This window comes from Hoplias malabaricus, chromosome 12, assembly GCF_029633855.1.
Source record: "Hoplias malabaricus isolate fHopMal1 chromosome 12, fHopMal1.hap1, whole genome shotgun sequence".
Classification (NCBI taxonomy): Eukaryota; Metazoa; Chordata; class Actinopteri; order Characiformes; family Erythrinidae; genus Hoplias; species Hoplias malabaricus.
In genome coordinates this window covers 33,581,693-33,600,675 of record NC_089811.1, presented here as the reverse complement: position 1 = coordinate 33,600,675, position 18,983 = coordinate 33,581,693, and the positions used below count along the sequence as shown (strand labels likewise).

Here is an 18,983-nt window from a genome sequence, read left to right as displayed (position 1 = left end):
AGGAAAGGACTATGTGGATACTTCAAAACATACCCTACATGTGATATCCCTGTGTCCCAGGCACTCTGTAGCAGTACCATCTTATTCATAAAGTGTGGTCCTCTGAGATACATTCCGTTGCTGGTGATTTTGAGACTTTGAAGATTCACTGTTCGGAGGCCAAGCTGGTTTCACTAATTTTATATCCTGGTCCATAGTAAAGGGCTTGTTTGGGGAGTCAGTTTTGGGGGGCCACATCGTAGACATTTTGTTTAGGGTTTTAGGGGCTTGATCAAGTTTCTCAATCGACTTGGATGCTTCTTTTTCAAACATATCGGATACAGAACTGACACTGCTTTGTGAAAGAGAATATCTCCAGTCAAGTCCTTCCGCACTTCTTAGATTCCTGGCATTCAGCGGCTCTTTCTGAGATCGGTGTCCAAATCCTTCACCAAAATTCCCTTTAGATCTGAAGAGCTGTTTATAATGGGGTGAGCAGTATAAGTGTCCATGGAGAGAGACATAGTTGCCAAGGCTGTTGAATAAATGGTTTGATTATTTGAAAGTAAAAAAGTATCTAAAATTTGATATCACGTCACGTCTAATCATTTATATTACAGCTTATTCTGTTTCAAAACATCACTCTAGTGCCATGCAATGATTATGTTCCCCACAGTAATTATAGCTTAGGGATTTGCTGATAACATCACATTTGTTGGGTAGGTGTTACAACACATTTGTTATGCGCCTAGATTGTTCTCATGGAAATGCACGGATGCGTATTTTGATGAACCCCCTCTTAATAAAACAGCTTTCTATAGTTGTATACTAAGATGAAAAAATAATTATGACATCATATAACATACCTTAATTTATTGTTGCAGTGTTCACAGGAGAAACAGGATTTATGGAATTTCTTTTTGTCTGCTATCAGGCCTTCCACTGGGTACACTCTCTTCTGACACACTGTGCATAGCTCCGACTTCGGAACTCGAATCTGAGAAAGACATTGAATCTTATGCATTCATTTTACTTTATTATGTAATACAGAGATCAAAATTAGAGAAGAACTCTGATTTTCCTAAATTTTAAGGAAAATTCCTTGTTCATTCCAAACTAGCTGTTAAGAAAACAGAGAAAAATAAAACATTTCCTAATAAGAATAGAATAAATGTAGGTGAGGCCTATTTCATACGCTAATTAAGATAATATATAACTATATAAAAAAACCTCCTAAGTTATTTCTCCTTAACTGCTGAATTATTTAATAGGGTAGAGACTCTAGCTTTGAATGACTTCAGCACATCTGCTCCAGCAGTAAATCACCAGTTTGATTAATTATTTCAGTGTTACCAGCTCCAAGAAGTGCTTTGCCCATTCTGCAGTGGGATGAGGGGCACTGTCTTGAATAAACATTGAACACTGAAAAATGTTTGCAGGGAAGGAAACGTGTTGCCAAAGAAGGTTGAGATAAACATTAGAATTAACTTTGCCAAGTTGCTATATAAGAGGCCCAACTCTTGAAGAAATCAACCTCTAAACCACGATGAATAAATGCTCCTTCAACCCAAAAGGACAATTTTGGTTTTCCAAAGTCTTTCCATGAGGTGATTCTGTACAAAATACTTCCCATCTGCTCCCACTAAATTAAACCTGCTCTCATCGTGAACATGAACCAGGATCAGTTCTCCTTTGGCCTGGCAACATGCTCCCCAGCAAAGGTTACTTTAGCCTTTTGATGAGAGGCTTGGTTATTGCGAAGTGGGATTTCAGTCTAAATTCTCTGATGGCAAGACACTGTATGCCGAGAGAGAACTTGCCAATTCACCTATGAACTGGCAGCAGTTCCAGCTGCAGTGTTGAAATGACTTCCCATTTAGAGTCTTCATATCATGCTGTTCTCTTGTGCTCTTACGTTGGACAACCAGCATTTACTAGAGATGAATTAGTGTCATTGTTAGGATGTAGGAGTGTGGAAATAATGCTTTTAAAATGACAGACTTCTATTATGATGACTGAACAGGTCTTTTCGTAGCCTTCATCTCAGGGTTTCACTCACCTTGGAGCAGCTCACCATCTCACAAAATGATGATAAATTTTGCCAGATACAAAGAGTTTGTCCCATAATTTAAGAAATTAGCAGCAGGGAGAAGAATACAAAAGTGTTCTCTAATTTTTATCATAGATATTCTTCAGCTTTTATTTTTGTTGTACAGAAATCTTTTTTGTTTTTTTAATATAATGAAATACGTTTCAGCTATAACCTTTCATGTTAGGAATATTATAAATTATTATGAGCAGTGACTTTGAAATTCAGAAAAATGAAGTTCTCTAATTTTGATCTGTACTATGTCTTGCCACAAATAACAACTGTATATATACATACAGGGTGAGTCAAAAGTCACAACACAGCCTTTCATCTGAATACCGCAAGTTATGGGTGAGGGGCCTATCTTTAAGGCTATGTCTGGAACATGGCCGCCATCTTGAAAGCCAAATTTTTTCCAATGGAAAGGTGATCATGTAGCTTATCAAATGTATAAGTATGTGTGTATATATATATATATATATATATATATATATATATGAAGACACCCAAACTGTGCCTAAGAGCATCTATTATACGTAACCAGCACGAAGCCAAAATTAAAAAACATACCAAACGTTTGATAATATTAAAAATATATGAAACTTAAGATGAAAATCTTAAACTTTGTAATTTATCCATACTACATGGGGACAAAAAACATGCAATTCTCTGAATATAAACAATAAAAACATTGCACAAGCCAAAGAGCTGTACTATTGCATGCAAAAGAGTTTTCAAAACACAGGAATAAATGTTTGTTAGATGTTATTTCAACAGTCTGAAAGTACTCCTACCAGAAAATCAAGTACAGGAAAACGCCATTCAGGCAATTAGATAATATTAATACTAAGGGTAAATTAACTACTAAGTGAATATATTTTCACAGGTTACAAACTGCCAGTTAATTTCAGTTTCCTGCATTCATTCAAACTGTTAGCACATGTAAAACAAACAAATGCTTAAACAAGACTTTAAAACACAAATGCATCACTTCCACTCTCGAAACAATAAAACAATGCAACTTCTGGTGCACAGACAATGTGAATGGGCTTAGCCACCATTCTATGGTAGAAAAAAGCAATCCTTCTGCTTGGGTTTGCAGTTAGTCTCCAGTCCCATCAAACAATACAAGCATGTCTACCAGTCACAGCAAGTTCTTTTTTGGCTTAGTAGCTACTTAAGTTCTCTCACCTGAGATATTGTATCCCAGGCTTTTAAAGACATTCTCACTTTCAGTCCATGTCTTGTGGAAATTCTTCAGCAGTTCTTCAGCAGAAGCCTCAGGTGAAACCCTCACCTCTGAGGCCTTTTTCTTTACAGCATCAGCATAAGAGAATGGAGCATGTTGCGTCACATCACTCTCCGAATGCTTAGATACGGTCGTGGTGCTTCTTGTTCCACTTATTTTTGTGCCAAATTCATCGACGGTGGAGAAATGTTCTGTGACGGTCTGTGTCTCTGAAAAGCCGGTTGGGTCCACCGACTTCTCTAGTTTTACTTCTGTGTGAAGAGGGAGAGGGGAGGTCTGCGGGGAGTCAGGCCGGGGAGTTGTGTGCTGAGGCTCGCGCTTTGAACATTCAGATGCAATTTCACTCACTCTTGACACCTGCTCCTCCTGTTTGTTTTTTTGTTCTTTGCTAGAAGAACTTTGCTCAACCATTTCAAAAACATTTTTAATAACCTTGATGTTGAAAGCAGCCATATCCTCTTGTTGACTTGCTTTCTTCTCTGCGGCTGGCTGCAGGTCTTTAGTTTCACTGCCAAACCTTTCCGCGATATTGACAGACTCTTTCCCAGTGTAAACCTCTTTCTCTGGTGTCTCGAAATTCGTGACCAGTCCAGACATGTCAGCCTTGGGCAGGTCCTTTTCCTCGTGTACATCAGCCACAGCTTCCTCTGTGGCTAGATCTGAATTCCCAAGGATTTTAGTTGGATGTTTTTGTACAAATGTGTTATTTACCTCAGACTCTTCAAAGCGTTCTTGCTTGTCTGCAACTGATGTTGTTACCCCTCCTGACCCAGCTACATCTGGGCATTCTGTATCATTAAAATTCTCCAAAACCTGTGAGCCTTCAAGGGGTTTTGAATCAATTTTGATCTGCCGATGAAATGAAGCTGGAGTTTCTACAATCTCAGATTTCTTGCCTGTAACGGGCACAGAATGGGGCACAGCATCAGGTGAGGCCCCACGCGAGAGTTTAGCTGATGCTTCTCTGAGCCTTGTAAGACTTTCAGCTCTGGCTACAGTGGGTGATGGAGAGGCTCTACTTAAGCGAGACGTGGGTGTTTCAGATCTGCGAGGCGGGGGAGTGGGTGGCATTGGTGGAGGAGATGGCGCTACTCTGTGTGGTGAATCAGTTCTTCTTGTGGATTCGATAATGATGAATGTGGGTGAGGGTGAGCGCATTCTTAACAAAGGTGATGGTGCTCTGGGGTCAGCAGGTTTTAAGCTCTTTTCTTGCTGTTTGCGGCTTTTGTGAGTGGCTTTTTTCTCCTCCACTACTTTCTTTTGAGTTTCAACCTTTTTGGAGCCAATGGTGATCTTTGAAATTCTTTGTGTAGCTCTGCCTGCAGCTTCTTTTTCAGATGTAGCCTCACATTCATGCTTTTCAACAGCTGTAGCATTCCCTTCTAGGGGCATTAATTTGACTTGAATGAGATGTTGTACACAAGCAACAATTTCTTTGAGTTTCTGCATGTTAGGTTCATCTCCTATTTCTTCCAAATCGTTCCTTTCCTGTGGCTCAACAAGCCACTCTGGGATTTCACTGAGCAAAGTCTTCACAGACTCTGCGTCCATTTTTCCTTCAGCTTCCAGCGCCTCTGTAATACGAAACAGCAACTTCTGAGCTTCTGCGTATCTTTGTGATGTCTCTGTGCTCCCTGCTGGGGTCTTGGCATGCTCCTTTTGTGCTGGCATCTCTGACTTTTTTATCGGAACATCATCTTTTGATTTGTCCAGTTTCTCCCGGTTGTCCTCTACCTCTTTCTTTTTAGAAGAAGCCTTGACCTGCTTTTGAGATTTCGCAGTGGCACACTGTGTCTGCGAGCTCTGCTGGACTTTGCTCTCTACGATGACCTCTTTGTGCTCCTCCTGGATTGTTTCGTGTGTCTGCACCACAGCGATTACCTCTTTTTTCTGATTAGATGTTAAGGCTGGACATTTTGCCTCTGAGGGGGAGGCAGGTGAAGCAGCAGGGCTATTATTTTGTGTTTGCACCTGAACTTGATGAACTGCTTCTTTATCTTTCTTGGATTTAGCTCTCCTTTTCTTCTTCGGTGTGGCAGGGGCATCCTCAGCATGCTTTTGCTTGGCCTGTTTTTCCACCTTAATCTCCGTCTCACTGAGTTTTCTATCACTGCTTTCTCTCACCTGGACATTCTCCTGTGGACTTTTCACAACTTGAGCTTGATCGGCAGGCTTTTTTTCTTTGCTCTCATCTTTGCAGCTCTTGCTGCCTTTCTTTCTTTCTGACTTCTCATTTTTCAGCTCAGAGTCCTTTATTTTGCAGTCTGTATTCCCCTTTGCTGGTTTGGTCTGAACAGGCGAACTTTTTCTTTGGTCTTTGGTTGCAGAAACATCGCTTTTTGTACTTGCCTCAGTCCCTTGGACATTTGTAATGTGTTTCTTTATGACTTCCATCTCTGATTCATTTCTCAGAGTGACATTTTCCGATACAGATTTCTGATCTTTTGCTTCGCTGACACACTGCTTCCCTGTTACACTGGCAGACACCTGTGCAGTAGTGCTAACAACCATCTGTGACTGTTTAACAGAGGTAGAAGTCACCTGTTGAATACTGGTTGTCATGGACCGGCACTTTTTCTTCTTTTTAGACGTGCTGGCAGAGGTCTGCAGCTGAACTGAAGTAGCTTGGGATGTCTGATTAGAGATAATGTGCTGTTTAGCTGGGGAAATAATGGCAGATTCCGTAGGAGATTTCTCATTTGTGGTGGAGATCAAAGACTTGCTTGGGGGAACATCTGAGAGAGAGGCATGCTTGGATGAATCATATGATTCTGTGTCTGATTTGGCTTTGGTCACAGTTTTTTCTTGAGTGAAATCAAATGATATGGCCTGCTCAGACTGTGCTGGTCTCTTGCCTTCTGAGGAAAGCATTTCAAGAGCTGAGCTGACTGACTCATGCATGTGAATTTCAAAGGCAGGGGAGCTGGGTGGTGTGCAGCTCTCCCCTCTCCCCTCTCTGTATTTCTGCTCTGCTTTTATTAATGGCGTTCTGAATTTACTTATTGGGGATTTGCTTGGTGGAGGAGAGGCTGGTGGGGTCAAACTTACGGGAACAAAAACCTTCTTAGGGGGACGTGGAGACCCGGGTGGCGTCGCTGAAGTGGCTGAATGAACCTCCGATGAGAGCACAGTGGAGGAGACTGATGAAATGGTATACTGTGGCTGTACTTTGCTGATTTTCCCCTCCTTTTCACTGCTTGTACTCACTTGCGTACATGTTTGGGCTTGAATATCCATCTTTTCAAACTGTGGGACTGGCTCCAGCTTCGGAACTTTACACAGAACTGGGGCTTTGACTGGTTTCACTGTTAGTTTGGTAGGTTTTGCTGGTGCTGTACAAGGCATGAGGTCTAGCTCCTGCTGAGAGGGAGGTGGGGGAAGGAACTCTTGTTCAGTTTCACAGGTGGGAGGAGGAGTAGGTGGTGGAGGTAAATGATCAAGATCTGGCTTCATTGGGTCACTGAGAGCTGGAGGGGGAGGAGTGGGTGGTGGAGGAAGGTCATTATCGCCTCTTAACAGAGGAGGAGGAGGAGTAGGGAATGAGAGACTATCATAATCTAGAGGAGGAGAGGGAGGGAGGGGGTAATCAGACACCGGCAGTGGCGGAGTGGTCGGTGGGGGTGGTAAGCAAACCTCCTGCTGTCTGTCTTTGGCTTTTTCTAGTCTGATTATGCCTTTTCTGTTTGTTTTGAGGTTGCGGAATTCTGTTTTTAAAGTTTTAACCCCATGAGTCTGGACTATGGTATTGTGTTCTAGCACAGTGGTCTTTGATGTCTGTGTGTCTAATGTAGTTTGAGCCATTGCCTGTTCTTCGCTTTGCATTGACTTAGCGGTCACAAGCTTCTGAACATTTCTCTGTGACTCACTGCTTTTGGAGAGATTTTTCGATGCGGCGGCAGGTTTCTGTGTTTGGGTTTCTTGCTGTGAAGGAGATGGGGTTTTACCTTTGGGGACCTTAACCTTTCTTATGGGCTCTCTCCTGGGGATCTTTGGGCTTGAGCGTTGTGCTGTTTCTAGCAAGCATTTTATTGTTCCTTTGACATCCCCTTTTATCACCTCCTCCTTTTCTGCCTGAACGTGTTCTTGTGTGTCATACAGCGCTTTTATTGATAGCTTCACATCACCCTCGGTGCTGGCCCTGCGCTGCATTCTGGGAGATGTAGGAGAATCCAGTAAGAGCTGAATTGTTCCTCTGACATCTCCCTGGATCTCGATATCTTGCTGGTAAACCTTTTTCTCATTAGAAGCCTCTTGCAGACTCTGCAAAGCTGTATGAATGTTTCCCTTCACGATCTCTTCTTTCTCCACCTCTCTCATTGCTTGCTTGGCTTCCTCCAGAGATTTTAATGTACCTTTGATGTCACCTGGAACTAAATCTTCAGTAACAATATCAATTTTGGTGGTAGCAGAGTCTTTCAGAGATTTTAGCGCTCCTTTGATGTCACCAGGGACTATTTCAGGCTTTTCCACCTCTTTAGACAGCTTTTGGGCTTCCTCCAGTGATTTGAGGGCAGTAGGGATGTCACCTTTTACAACCTCCTCTTTCTCCAGAATGACTGACTGATTTATGGACTGTGTCAGTGAGCTGAGAGTGGCTCTTAAATCACCTCCCACTATTTCCTCTTTCTGAACATGTTCAAATGAAACAATGGGCTCTGTCATGAAAACCTTGACTGCACTGTGAACGTCACCGGGCACTATCTCTTCACTGTCCACCAGGCGACAAATTTGAGCTTGATTACTTGTAAGGCTCATTTTTGTTCCTTTAATATCGCCACACACAACTTCCTCTTTTTGGAGCTTACTTGTTTCAGCCTCCTCTGGCTCTACCTGGAGCTGCTTAAGGTAATCAAGAGCTCCTGACTCAATGCAGGTTGAATAAAAGCTCACGTTTCCTTTTTCGGTGTCATCCACCTTAATTTTAACAAGCTCTTCAGCACCTGGGTTGTGAAGTTTTTGCAGACAACCTTGAACATTGCCTTTGACTACCTCCTCTTTTTCGACAGTGGGCCCCTCTTGTTTGTTGAAAAGAGAATACACAGTCAAGCGAATATCTCCTTTCTCGTCCTCCTGAATGAGTACGCCATGCTTACGTGTGCTCTCCTCTTTCAGAAGATTGTTTATCGCTTCTTGAATGTCACCACAAACTATTTCTTCTTTCTTCACGTTGGTGCCAGTCTGCTGGTTGAACAGCTGTTGTACTGTACTATTGATATTGCCTCTCTCCTGCGCTTCTATAATGATCCCTTTCTCGTTTGCCTCTCGTTTATTAAGGAGGTTCATCATAATGTTTTGCAAGTCCCCTTTGATTATTTCTTCTTTCTGAATCTCAGGAGCCTCTTTATTCATCAGGTTGTACTTAGCCATGCACACATCACCAACCTCATCTGTCTCTATAATAATGCCTTTGGATTCCACCATTCTCTGACTGTATAACTCCTCTAAGGTGTCTTTTATACTTTTACCAATAATTTCAGGTTTGTCAACGTTGCTCTCATTGAAGTCAGGTAATGCAGTAGTTTCAAAAAGCCAGGTTGTTGTTTTCACATCTGCTTTGGGTATTTCTTCACGGGCAACTTCCCTGCTTTCCCTGTTCTCTTGGATATGATCAAGTGGATTTTTCTCGAACAACCACACCGACTGTTTCACATCTCCCTTGACTTGTTCTTGCATGACAACTGTATCCATCTCGTCCTCCGAATTTTCACCATGGATCTGATCGATAGTGCGAGTCTCAAACATCCATTTAGCCGCCCTAACGTCTCCTTTATGAATCTCACTCATGCTTACGGTGCGAACTAACTTCTGTGACACTGAGTCCGATTCAAAACGCTGTTTACTCGCCTTGACATCTCCCCCCCTTATGTCTTCAACAGTTTTAAAGGAGTCTATGGTGTCATCAGCAATCTTGTCAAGAGGCTGGGTTTCAAACTTCCACCTTGCAGATCTGACATCACCTTTTACCATGTCCTCTTCAGTAACAGCTTTAATAAGGTAAACCTCATCAGTGTCTCTAATGGAGTCAAGAGGCTTGGTTTCAAACAACCAGCGTGCACCCACCACATCACCTTTCTGCATCTCTTCTTTAGTAAGCGTCGTAACTTCATGGTAATGCCCCTCTTTATCTTGGATGGCGTAAAGCGGCTGAGTTTCAAACATCATGGCATAATTTTTAACGTCTCCTTTCTCCTCTTCCTCACAGACAATTTTCTGCAGTTTCTTCATGTCTGACTCAGAAGAGACGTCCTGAATTTGATCTAATGTATAGGTCTCAAAAATGAAACGCCCCTTGTCCACGTCACCTCCCTGAACCTCTGTCACTGTGCGTGCCCCCTTCAGCTCGTGTGGATTCTCTCGGATCTCGTCTATGGGCTGGTTTTCAAAGAGCCATTTGCAGTTTCCCACATTTCCTTTCTGAATATCCTCAGCCTGAGCTGTCTTCAGCTGGCGCATGAATTCCTCAGAGGTTGAGGTCATGGCATCAGAGGACTGAGTCTCGAAAATATATTTCATCCGAGACACGTCTCCAGACTGGATATCTATCTCAGTCACTCGCTTGAAAACTTGTTCCTCCTCCCCATTTATGTTGTCGAGGTTCTCCGTCTCGAAGAGGAAGCGAGCCATGCTCACGTCTTTTCCCTGAATGTCTTCCTGTTTTACGGTGCACGCTTTCAATACCGTTTCTGACTCATCTCTGATGGTATCGAGGGCCTGGGTTTCAAAGAGCCAGGTGCAAGTTTGCACATCACCTTTATGGACCTCACTAGTTTCATTTTCATTCTTTGACTCAGCCTTTTCATAGAGAACATCCATAGGCTTGGTCTCAAATAGCCATTTACAGGTCTTAACATCACCTTTTACTACTTCGGTTGTCTCTTTAGTAACACACTCTTCATCCTCAATGTTGCTGAAGTATTTGATGGCATCGAGCGGCTGGGTCTCAAAAAGCCACTTTGCGGTTTTGACATCACCCGCTTCAACCTGTTGCTGAGTGATGCCCTTAATGATTTGGAATTTGGTTACGCTTTCATCAAACTGGTCAATCGGGCGGGTCTCAAACATCCATTTACAGCTTTTGACGTCTCCTTTCACGATCTCCTCGCGTCGCACAGTTTTCACTTCATGATAGTGGCCTGAGCTATCCTGCATGGCGTACAGTGGTGTCACTTCAAAAAGATCTTTGTTTGATTTCACAGAGCCTTTGGTCACGCCTTCAACTTGAATCTTTTGACTTTCATCATACTTGCTAAGGTCGTACATCTCAAAGATTTGCTTGTAATTTGTTACATCCACTTTTTCGATATCCTCCACATTCACTGTTCTCATTATTTTCTTTTCCTCGTCACCGATTTGCTCCAGAGGCTGTCTCTCAAACACCCACTTCTGATGTCGAACATCTCCCTTCTCCTCCTCAGCTGTCACCCTTCTTTTAAGCTTCCCCACCTCTGCAAGCTCCTTCAACTCATCTTTTGGAGCAGCTTCAAAAAAGTGTCTGGCAGATTGAACGTCTCCTCCAATAATTTCCTCTGTGCTGACAGGTCTGGCATTTGAATCATCCTTTAATGTGTCCATGGGCTGAGTCTCAAACACCCAGCAATTCCTGCGCACATCACCTTTGTACTTCTCTTCTTCTGTTTGTTCAGTGTGGACCATTTTTATCATTTCTCTCTTTTCCTCTCCAATATCTTGGAGTTTCTGGTTCTCGAATAGCCACGTTTGGTGTCTAACATCCCCCTTCTCTTGGTCAGAAGTCACTGTTTTCTTCAGCCTGTCCATTTCATCATCCACATTCTGACTACTCTCTAGTTGCTGTTTTTCAAATGCCCATTTCTGGTGTCTTACATCTCCCCTCTCTTCCTCTGGTGCCACCCATCTTTTCAGTTTTCCCACTTCTGGCAGTTCTTTCAGTTCATCGGTGGGTGCTGTTTCAAACAGATGTCTCACAGATTGTACGTCACCCCCGATGATCTCCTCAGTGGTGACCGGCCTGGCGTTTGAGTCGTCCTTCAGTGTGTCCATGGGCTGGGTCTCGAACACCATGCAGTGTTTGCGAACATCTGCACCAATGATCTCTTCTTTTTGTAGCCTCTCTTCTCGTTCCCACTGCTCATTTATAGAGTCCAACCGTTTTGTCTCAAACAGCCATCTTCCCCGTTTCACATCGCCTTGCTGATTGTCTTCCATGGAAATACTAGAGATGAGTCTAACCTGAGACAGGTCTTTGTTAACCCTGTCAAGGGGCTGCGTCTCAAAAAGCCAGCGCGACGTTTTGACGTCACCTTTCTCTGTCTCCTCTCTGCGGACAGAAGTAATTTCCACTATTTCACCCGAGTGCTCCCGCAACACACACATACACTGAGTCTCAAACATCCAGACGATTATCTTCACATCAGCTTTGATCTCTTCCATGACAGACTTCAAACTCAGAAGGTGCTTTTCATCCATCGTTTCAGTGTCACCTACAGAATCCATTTCTTGGTTTTCAAACATGTACCGCATCGATTTCACATTACCCCTGGTTGCCTCCTGTGTGAAGACGACCTCCTTAGTTTGCTCATCGTCACCATGCATCTTATTCAGAGAGTCCATCGGCTTAGTTTCAAACAACCAAGCTGCCAAGCGGACATCTTTCTTGCCTATTTCATTATAAGAGCGCTTCTTTGCAGAGTAACTACTCTCTGTCCCCAACATGGCCATTGGTTGGGTCTCAAACTTCAAAGCAGTGTTTCTCACATCCCCCCCAGCTACGATTTCCTGTTGAAGTATCTTTCTGCTGTCCTCATCACCGTCTGAGGAGTCCTTAATGCAGTCCAGAGGTTTGTTCTCAAACATCCAACGCATGGACTGCACTTCCCCTCTCAGGATCTCATCCCATTCCAGATATTCCCTTTCCGGGCTTCTGTTAGGGCTGTTCCCGCTGTGCTCAAAATGGTATGCAACCTCCTGTACATCCCCCACCACCTCCTCATCCCCATCCATCTCATTAGCCTCATTGTAGAAATCTCGCTCCAAGTCTTTCCTGACATCGGGGTGAATGTGCTTGCACAAACGCTTTAGTTCCAGGAGTTCTCTCTGTTTAAAATACTGATCTTTGTGGAAGGTAGGATTTATAGGGTGGGGCTGTTCAGAGGGTTCAAGGAAACCTGTGAACTCACAAGGTTCCTCCAGAAGGTCCGGCGGCGGAGGAGGCAGATAATCCAAGTCCTCCTCATCAGTAGCAATTATACATTCCGAGCGCTCTACTTCTGCTCCAGTGAAATCTTTTGATGTGCCAGATATCTCAACCCTGAAATCTTGGTGGGAAACGTTTACATCTGGAGCCCACTGTGAACGGGTGCTGTCATGTTCAATCTTATTTTTGGGAAAGAAAACGTGTTCGTATCATTCAAAAGAGCTCAAAATCGATCTCCAAAGTTTGATAAGATATGTCAATCAACTTTAAAAAGGACAGCACTTTTTACTGTGTTTAAAGCTCATCTGCATATTTCAAAATCCTTTTCAGAAAAAAATCTTGACTCTCACAGTAGATATAGAGTTACACACAGGAATATGCAATGGAAGAAAACTGAGCTAAAGGAGACTGCCAGTGTCATGAGGGTTGGTAACAAGTACACTTCTACACACAGAACTATTAGATGTATCATACTCATGGCCCTGAAAGAGGCTGCTATACAGCACAATAGCTAAATATATTCTCTGTAAGCACTGAATCAGCCTGAACTATATAGTTATGCAATATCAAAAACGCACGTTAGTCACCACAAATCATCATTACCTTAATTTTCTTACTAGGTGCAGCTTCCTCAATAGTTCTCTCAAAGTGCTGTGCCAGTTCCCTTGCTGAGAGTTTTGGGTAGTATTCATCTTCTTCTGCAATCATTTTGATGATAAATTTAAAACCTTCAGTTTTGCATGAGAAAAATTAACATGCAAAGTACTGCAGTGCAACTAAAAATCAAGGCCAGTGAAATGAGTCTATAAATGATAGATTGATAATCTCACCACTGTGATGGTTCTCCATGCTTGAGGCCACTCCGTGGTGAATACTCATATCATGTGAAACCTGACAAACAAGGCATCATTTCAACCATTTTGCTTAAACTGTTGAAACACAAAACACTTTCAAATAGAAAGCCCAGGCAAATGACCCACAAACTGCCCTTCCTCTAGATCCTTAAAACTTTTTAAAATACAAAGTAGTTTTTCACTTCGGCTGTTAAAGCTTTGAAATATGCCCCCTCGGGTCTCGCTTTCATTACAAATGGTTTTACTGCTTCACAAAACTGGATAGGTGCTTTGTAAAGTTTGCTAGGAAATCAGTAAATCTCCTTGTGGCGAGGCGTGTTAAGGAGAGGGTAATGCAAAGCTAGCAAAGAAGCACCTTGGGCATTTAAACCATACATTATGTTTAACCAGATGTAACCTTACGTCTCAAAAGAGTCCCTTAGGAGTCTGAAAGATTAAGAGTAGACTGTGACAAGAGTATAAATCCATCTCAGACATTAGATAATACTTTCATGTACCGTGATTGGACAGAAGATAGAAAAAAATAAATTACATTACAGCTCCTTCAGAGCCTCAGAAATGTAAATTAGAGCTCTGTGATTGCCTGTGTAGCTTCATTATGCTGCCTGTGTGGGTTAGTCATTAAAAGGGCTGGCTGAGGGCATCTGTACCCTTTCATCCTGTTGGGCTTCTCTTCTTCTGATTCCACTCCTCACTGACATCTCCGATGAGTTTGAAACTTCCTGTGCAATGGAAGACATGGAGAAATTAACTGAGGTGAGGAAAATGCAATGGCATATATGTTACTTGCATTACCACAAACATACACACACTCACTAGACTAGATCGCACAAACTGAATAAAGGAACCAACATGTTTGCTCCAAACACATGCTTGGCAACAGGTCAAATTATTATTTATATTATTTTTCCCTGTTCGTTTTTTGCAGTTTTACGATGTACATAATATGACACAGGCAATACTTACGCTACACCTTTACTAAAGTTTGGCCTGTTTGGATGTTTCACTGTGACAAATAACCTGCTGACACTTACTCCACATTCAGTTGTGATTGTAAAGTGCCAGTCAGTCTCATTAAATAGCAAATAATACATTTATGCTGCAACTTTGGCAGGAAGCACAGGAAATGTATTTTGTGTTCATTCAGCCCACAAAGTGTGAGCTCTGGTAAAAATAAATAAAAAAAATTAAATAAATTAAATAAAATAAAAACAGTAAAAGTCAGCCTATGGCCAGTTTCACTGCAGAGAAATCAGAATAGGAATCATCCATTAAAAGTCATTATCAGTTCACTTGTAATATGCTCAATCTGTTATTCTCTCTCTCTCTACAACACTCCACTCACCAGATACTTCCCTCAACTCATACGCTATCATTTCGAGTAACATTAATTAATTTTCAAATTGTGTGCGTCATCAAGAACAGTAGAGAGCCCGCTTTAATAATCAGAGGCCCACTGCAGTGAAATCACGCTGTACTCTATTATTACTCACATAAGTCCGCACAGCTGGTCACAGAACACTTGTATTACTTGTGTCAAGTTTTTTAAGAGGTTATTTTAATTACAATTTCACAGCAATGTGTTTCCAGGCTTAGAGATTCTTTCAATTATCTAATCAGATAAGCTCATAAAGTCTATGGAATACCATATGCACGGAAGTATACACTCTTTACACACAGACCAAGGCAAACAACACAAGCTGAAGAAATCCCCACATTCCGAGCCGAAATCCCAGAACACTTTAGCTCCCGTTGTTGGGTTTGTAAAATAATGGAAGTGAATGCAGCTCTCCAGCCCTCCTCTCTCGTTCAGTATTCAGCCTCATCTTTTCTCCGCGGCTGCATCGGTCTCTGCAGGGGGAACGAGGCATGCAGAGAGAGGCACTGGTATGGATGGATGGGCTGGATTGGATTTGGATTGGCAGGCTAGGATTATACAGGCTTTGGCTGAGATGAATCTGCTTTTCCATTCTTTCACTCACTGCTAGTCATCTGGTATTCGTGCAGGTGCTGGCGTGCATGCACTTAGCGTTTATGAATACTAAAGACGTACAGAAATGTGGCTTTGTGGTGCACTGTGGTGGTACAATATTCTAAAGAGACTTCATTCCACTGAAATACTACTGTGGTTTAAATTAGGGAAGGGATTCCTGGTGACAGCGTGCTCTGCATGTTTTCCCTGTCTTTATGCACCTGACCCAGCCAGCCAGACGCTTGTGAATTATGTAATGTGTGGAATCAGGCATGCTCAATGAGACAAAAATAACAAGATCTGCATCCTGTTAAAGAAACACTAGGTAAGATTTGGGTTTTTGGCTCGTGGGGGTTCCCCTAGAGTAATGAATGTTTACAGCGTTGGATTGACATCAATGGGGAGGGGGTTGGTTTTCTACCCTCCTCCAAAAGTTACACAGTGCCGGTTCTGCAGTGCTGAGGCCAGAGTAGCAATGACTGAGGCTCTATTCTCTCTATTACAGGTCAGTGAAGCTGTCATTTTGAAGTAAAAGTATGACACAGTGTTTCTTTAAGTCTCCAGGACTGGGAGCCCCTGAATTAGGCTTTGTTTATTCATTTGTTCATTGTCTGTAACCGTTTATCAAGTTCAGGGCTGCGGTGTGCGCCAGTCCTTCAGAGGGCGACACGCTCACACATTCACTCACACCTATGGACACTTTTGAATCCACCTACAAAGGTGTTTTTGGACTGTGGGAAGAAACCGGAGCATCCAGAGGAAACCCACACAGACACAGTCAGAACACACTCTGCACAGACAGTCACCCAAAGCGGGAGCTGTGTGACTGCAACACTACCTGCTGCGCCACTGTGTTGCCCAGGCTTTGTTCACTTGGGTTAAATTGAGCTAATATCAGTGACATATTTTTCTATGTTTGCAAATAGCCTGTCCAGTCTAGTGGCATTCTTTTAAAATATTACAAAATTTGTCAAACCTGCACTGATCTTTGTGTGTAATGGGACTGAGTGGCCGTGTGCGTGGAAGAAAACGCTTCACTCTCGAACTGTCTCCGAATGCTGGCCAGTCCTCCAGGCAGGGAGCAAATCTCAGCTTCCTCCAGGACCTAATGAAGAGAGGGAGAGAAAGTTAAAACGAATTAGACTGAACATTTAAAGCAGGCGTGAATGTGAACACATTAATTCTCCTTGCGTAATCCTTCTTTCCACACACACACGCACACACACACACACACACACACACACAAATCACACTCTGGTGTCAGTACAGTACAGGAACTGATAGAGAGAATGAAGGGGATCACTGCAAAGACTATCCTGTAGAGGGCAGAGGCAGCATGTAAGGCCAGCTAAAGTATTTTGAGTGACTTCTCAGGGGAGTGGAGGAGTGAGAGAGCGAGTGGGTGTTAGCTTTCTGTGTAGGTTTGGAACTCATACAGGTCAACACTCATGACATAGCATGACAAAGCCTTCAGCCCCAACCACAACAATGACATCATGCCCCACATACACCCTGTCCTTTGCCAGACCTAGGACTGCGGCCTTCAGTCTTTAGATCTGCACCAGAGCTTCTGTTTCATGAATGTCACAGGCAAGTCATAACAGAGGCAATAGACTCGCTCTCTCTCGCGCTCTCTCTCTCTAAAACACTCCAGTTTCCATTGTAGCTATACATTCTACTGTAGTATATGTAAAGAAGCACCTTGGGCATTAGTAATGTAGTAATGTAGTGTACTGTAGCTATACATTATACTGTAGTACATTCTATGAATGGTATATATATTTGCAGTTGTCTTCTAGTCCACATGTAGTCCACTATGCAGTTTTGCTGGACTATTATTTTGTATGCATTTTAGGCTGGAAATTAAAATGTACCTGATACAGTACACAGTTTCCTCAGACCTATGTTCTGACACACACACACACAGTGTTTGTGTTGATATTAGCTGACATACCCCGCTAGAGAAGCCTGTTGCATCCTGGTTGGAGACTGCAGCCTGGTACATGGCCATGCGGTTTTTCAGAGGGATAGCTTCAGAGCGAGGCCTGCTCCCCTGCTGCTCTTCCTCCTCACGAGTACCAGGCCTGGGTAGCACCACCACACTGCCCGCAGCTGTACATAATAACAAACAGCAACACAGTGTAATGGAAATAGGACACCCCGGGACAACCAACATTATGGAATTAAGACATTAAATGTTGTTTTTTATAAATTTGCTCTAGAGGTCCTGCTTCTCTCCTCGCTGCACTGCACTGAGCTTAATGGTGATGAAATCTCACTTCTGAAATATCAGCCTACTGCAGGGCTTTGAAAAGATCAACCCTCAATTTTCCACAGTGTATATGTTTTTAGGAATAATGGGACCGCAGATGGTCCACAGATCCGATAAATAGTGATTATAATGATATTTAATTAACAGGCTCATTATAACTTTAATTATGTTATTATTTATTTTTTTTTTAAAGAATGGAAAGATTCATTCCTTTACAAGTAACAGCCCGCTAATGAACCCACAATACAGTTACATAACATCCTGCACTGTGTAAGCAGAAAAAAATTACATAAGCCCCCATCAAAAACAGAAGCTGCTTTATAAAATATAGCTACGGACCATAGAAGGAGCTCATATTCTTAGAGACAAGGACGCTGGATGATATCCTTATGTTATGCATTTATCAAAGGTCATATTTTGGGGGGCGAGGTAAAGCACATGCATGTTTACCTGGGCAAAGGCCCAGTCATTTTTCACCGTACACCACAGGGTGCAGAAGCTAAAACTAGATCAGACAGCAGACTGTTAGCTAGCCGTGTCTTACAGGATCACCTGCTACCTCTGCGTTGTTAGAGCATGAAGTCACTCTGTTACTCTATCCTGTCTATACATAGAAACCGAGGCATTCGTACAGGACGGTGCCAGATTGAAAAGAACTTCAATGAATCAAGACAGTCCCTTTTTACCAGAGCATCATTCAAATCAATTACACATGCACGTCTCGCTGGCAGCCCAATTAAACATGCTGCAATATGGATTTATGTTTCACCGCCTATCGTAAAACACTGTTACGATAATGAGCTGCTGGCAGCACGGACATTTCATACCTATGTGAATGAACACACACACACACACACACACACCTACACACTAGAGCATTCTCATTACCTGAGGAGAGTGAACACTGCATCTGAGCCCCGCCAGTCTGTCTGTTTATGTTTGCTCTTTCATAGATGCACAGAGCAAAAAGAAAATGCCTCATTTGTGCTAATGTGAGTAATATCATGAGCCAACTGCCCTGACTTACAGAGTAATTAAGGTGTCAATAAACAACATTTGTTTGTGATCTGTCATGGCTATAAAACAGGGCACCATTCTACACTTCATGTCATTCTATTCTCATTGCTCAACGTAATGGCGCTGTTTATTTTGGTACAGAGTCCGTGTTCAGCTGTGTAAACATGTTCCAGTCCTCAGACAATGCTTTTTTTCCTCTCTTGAATAATACTAGAAATCTTGAAAGGACTCAGCCATGCCCTAAAATAGAATAGTCAACAACCATAACAAGAAATAACAAGCCTAATTAAAATAAATCACTGTGGCATGGATGCGAAAAAACGAATATTTCTCTATTTTAGACAGGGCTGCTCTCATTTGCAGAGAGAAAAAGGACAGC

General features: G+C 42.6%; 1 protein-coding gene across 1 annotated transcript; it reads right to left on the bottom strand.

Annotated features, from left to right (window-relative positions):
- Positions 1-376: 376 nt before the first annotated feature.
- xirp2b (xin actin binding repeat containing 2b) lies at positions 377-17,326 on the bottom strand. Its single transcript, XM_066641333.1, has 8 exons — positions 17,270-17,326; positions 16,292-16,420; positions 13,994-14,065; positions 13,323-13,380; positions 13,093-13,187; positions 3,260-12,668; positions 846-976; positions 377-514 (listed from the first exon to the last, which is right to left on the bottom strand). Exons 1-7 carry the CDS (start codon positions 17,324-17,326, stop codon positions 885-887), a joined length of 9,912 nt encoding a protein of 3,303 aa, XP_066497430.1. The 3' UTR covers positions 377-514; positions 846-884.
- Positions 17,327-18,983: the final 1,657 nt, after the last annotated feature.

Bases quoted from the DNA above. Each gene is read 5' to 3' on its own strand.
- xirp2b (XM_066641333.1), bottom strand. From the start codon at position 17,326: ATGGCCATGTACCAGGCTGCAGTCTCCAACCAGGATGCAACAGGCTTC. The intron at 16,421-17,269 runs GTATGTCAGCTA...TCTCTTCATTAG, and splicing joins CAACAGGCTTCTCTAGCGGG to GTCCTGGAGGAAGCTGAGAT. The intron at 13,188-13,322 runs GTGGTGAGATTA...AAATGATTGCAG, and splicing joins AAGCATGGAGAACCATCACA to AAGAAGATGAATACTACCCA.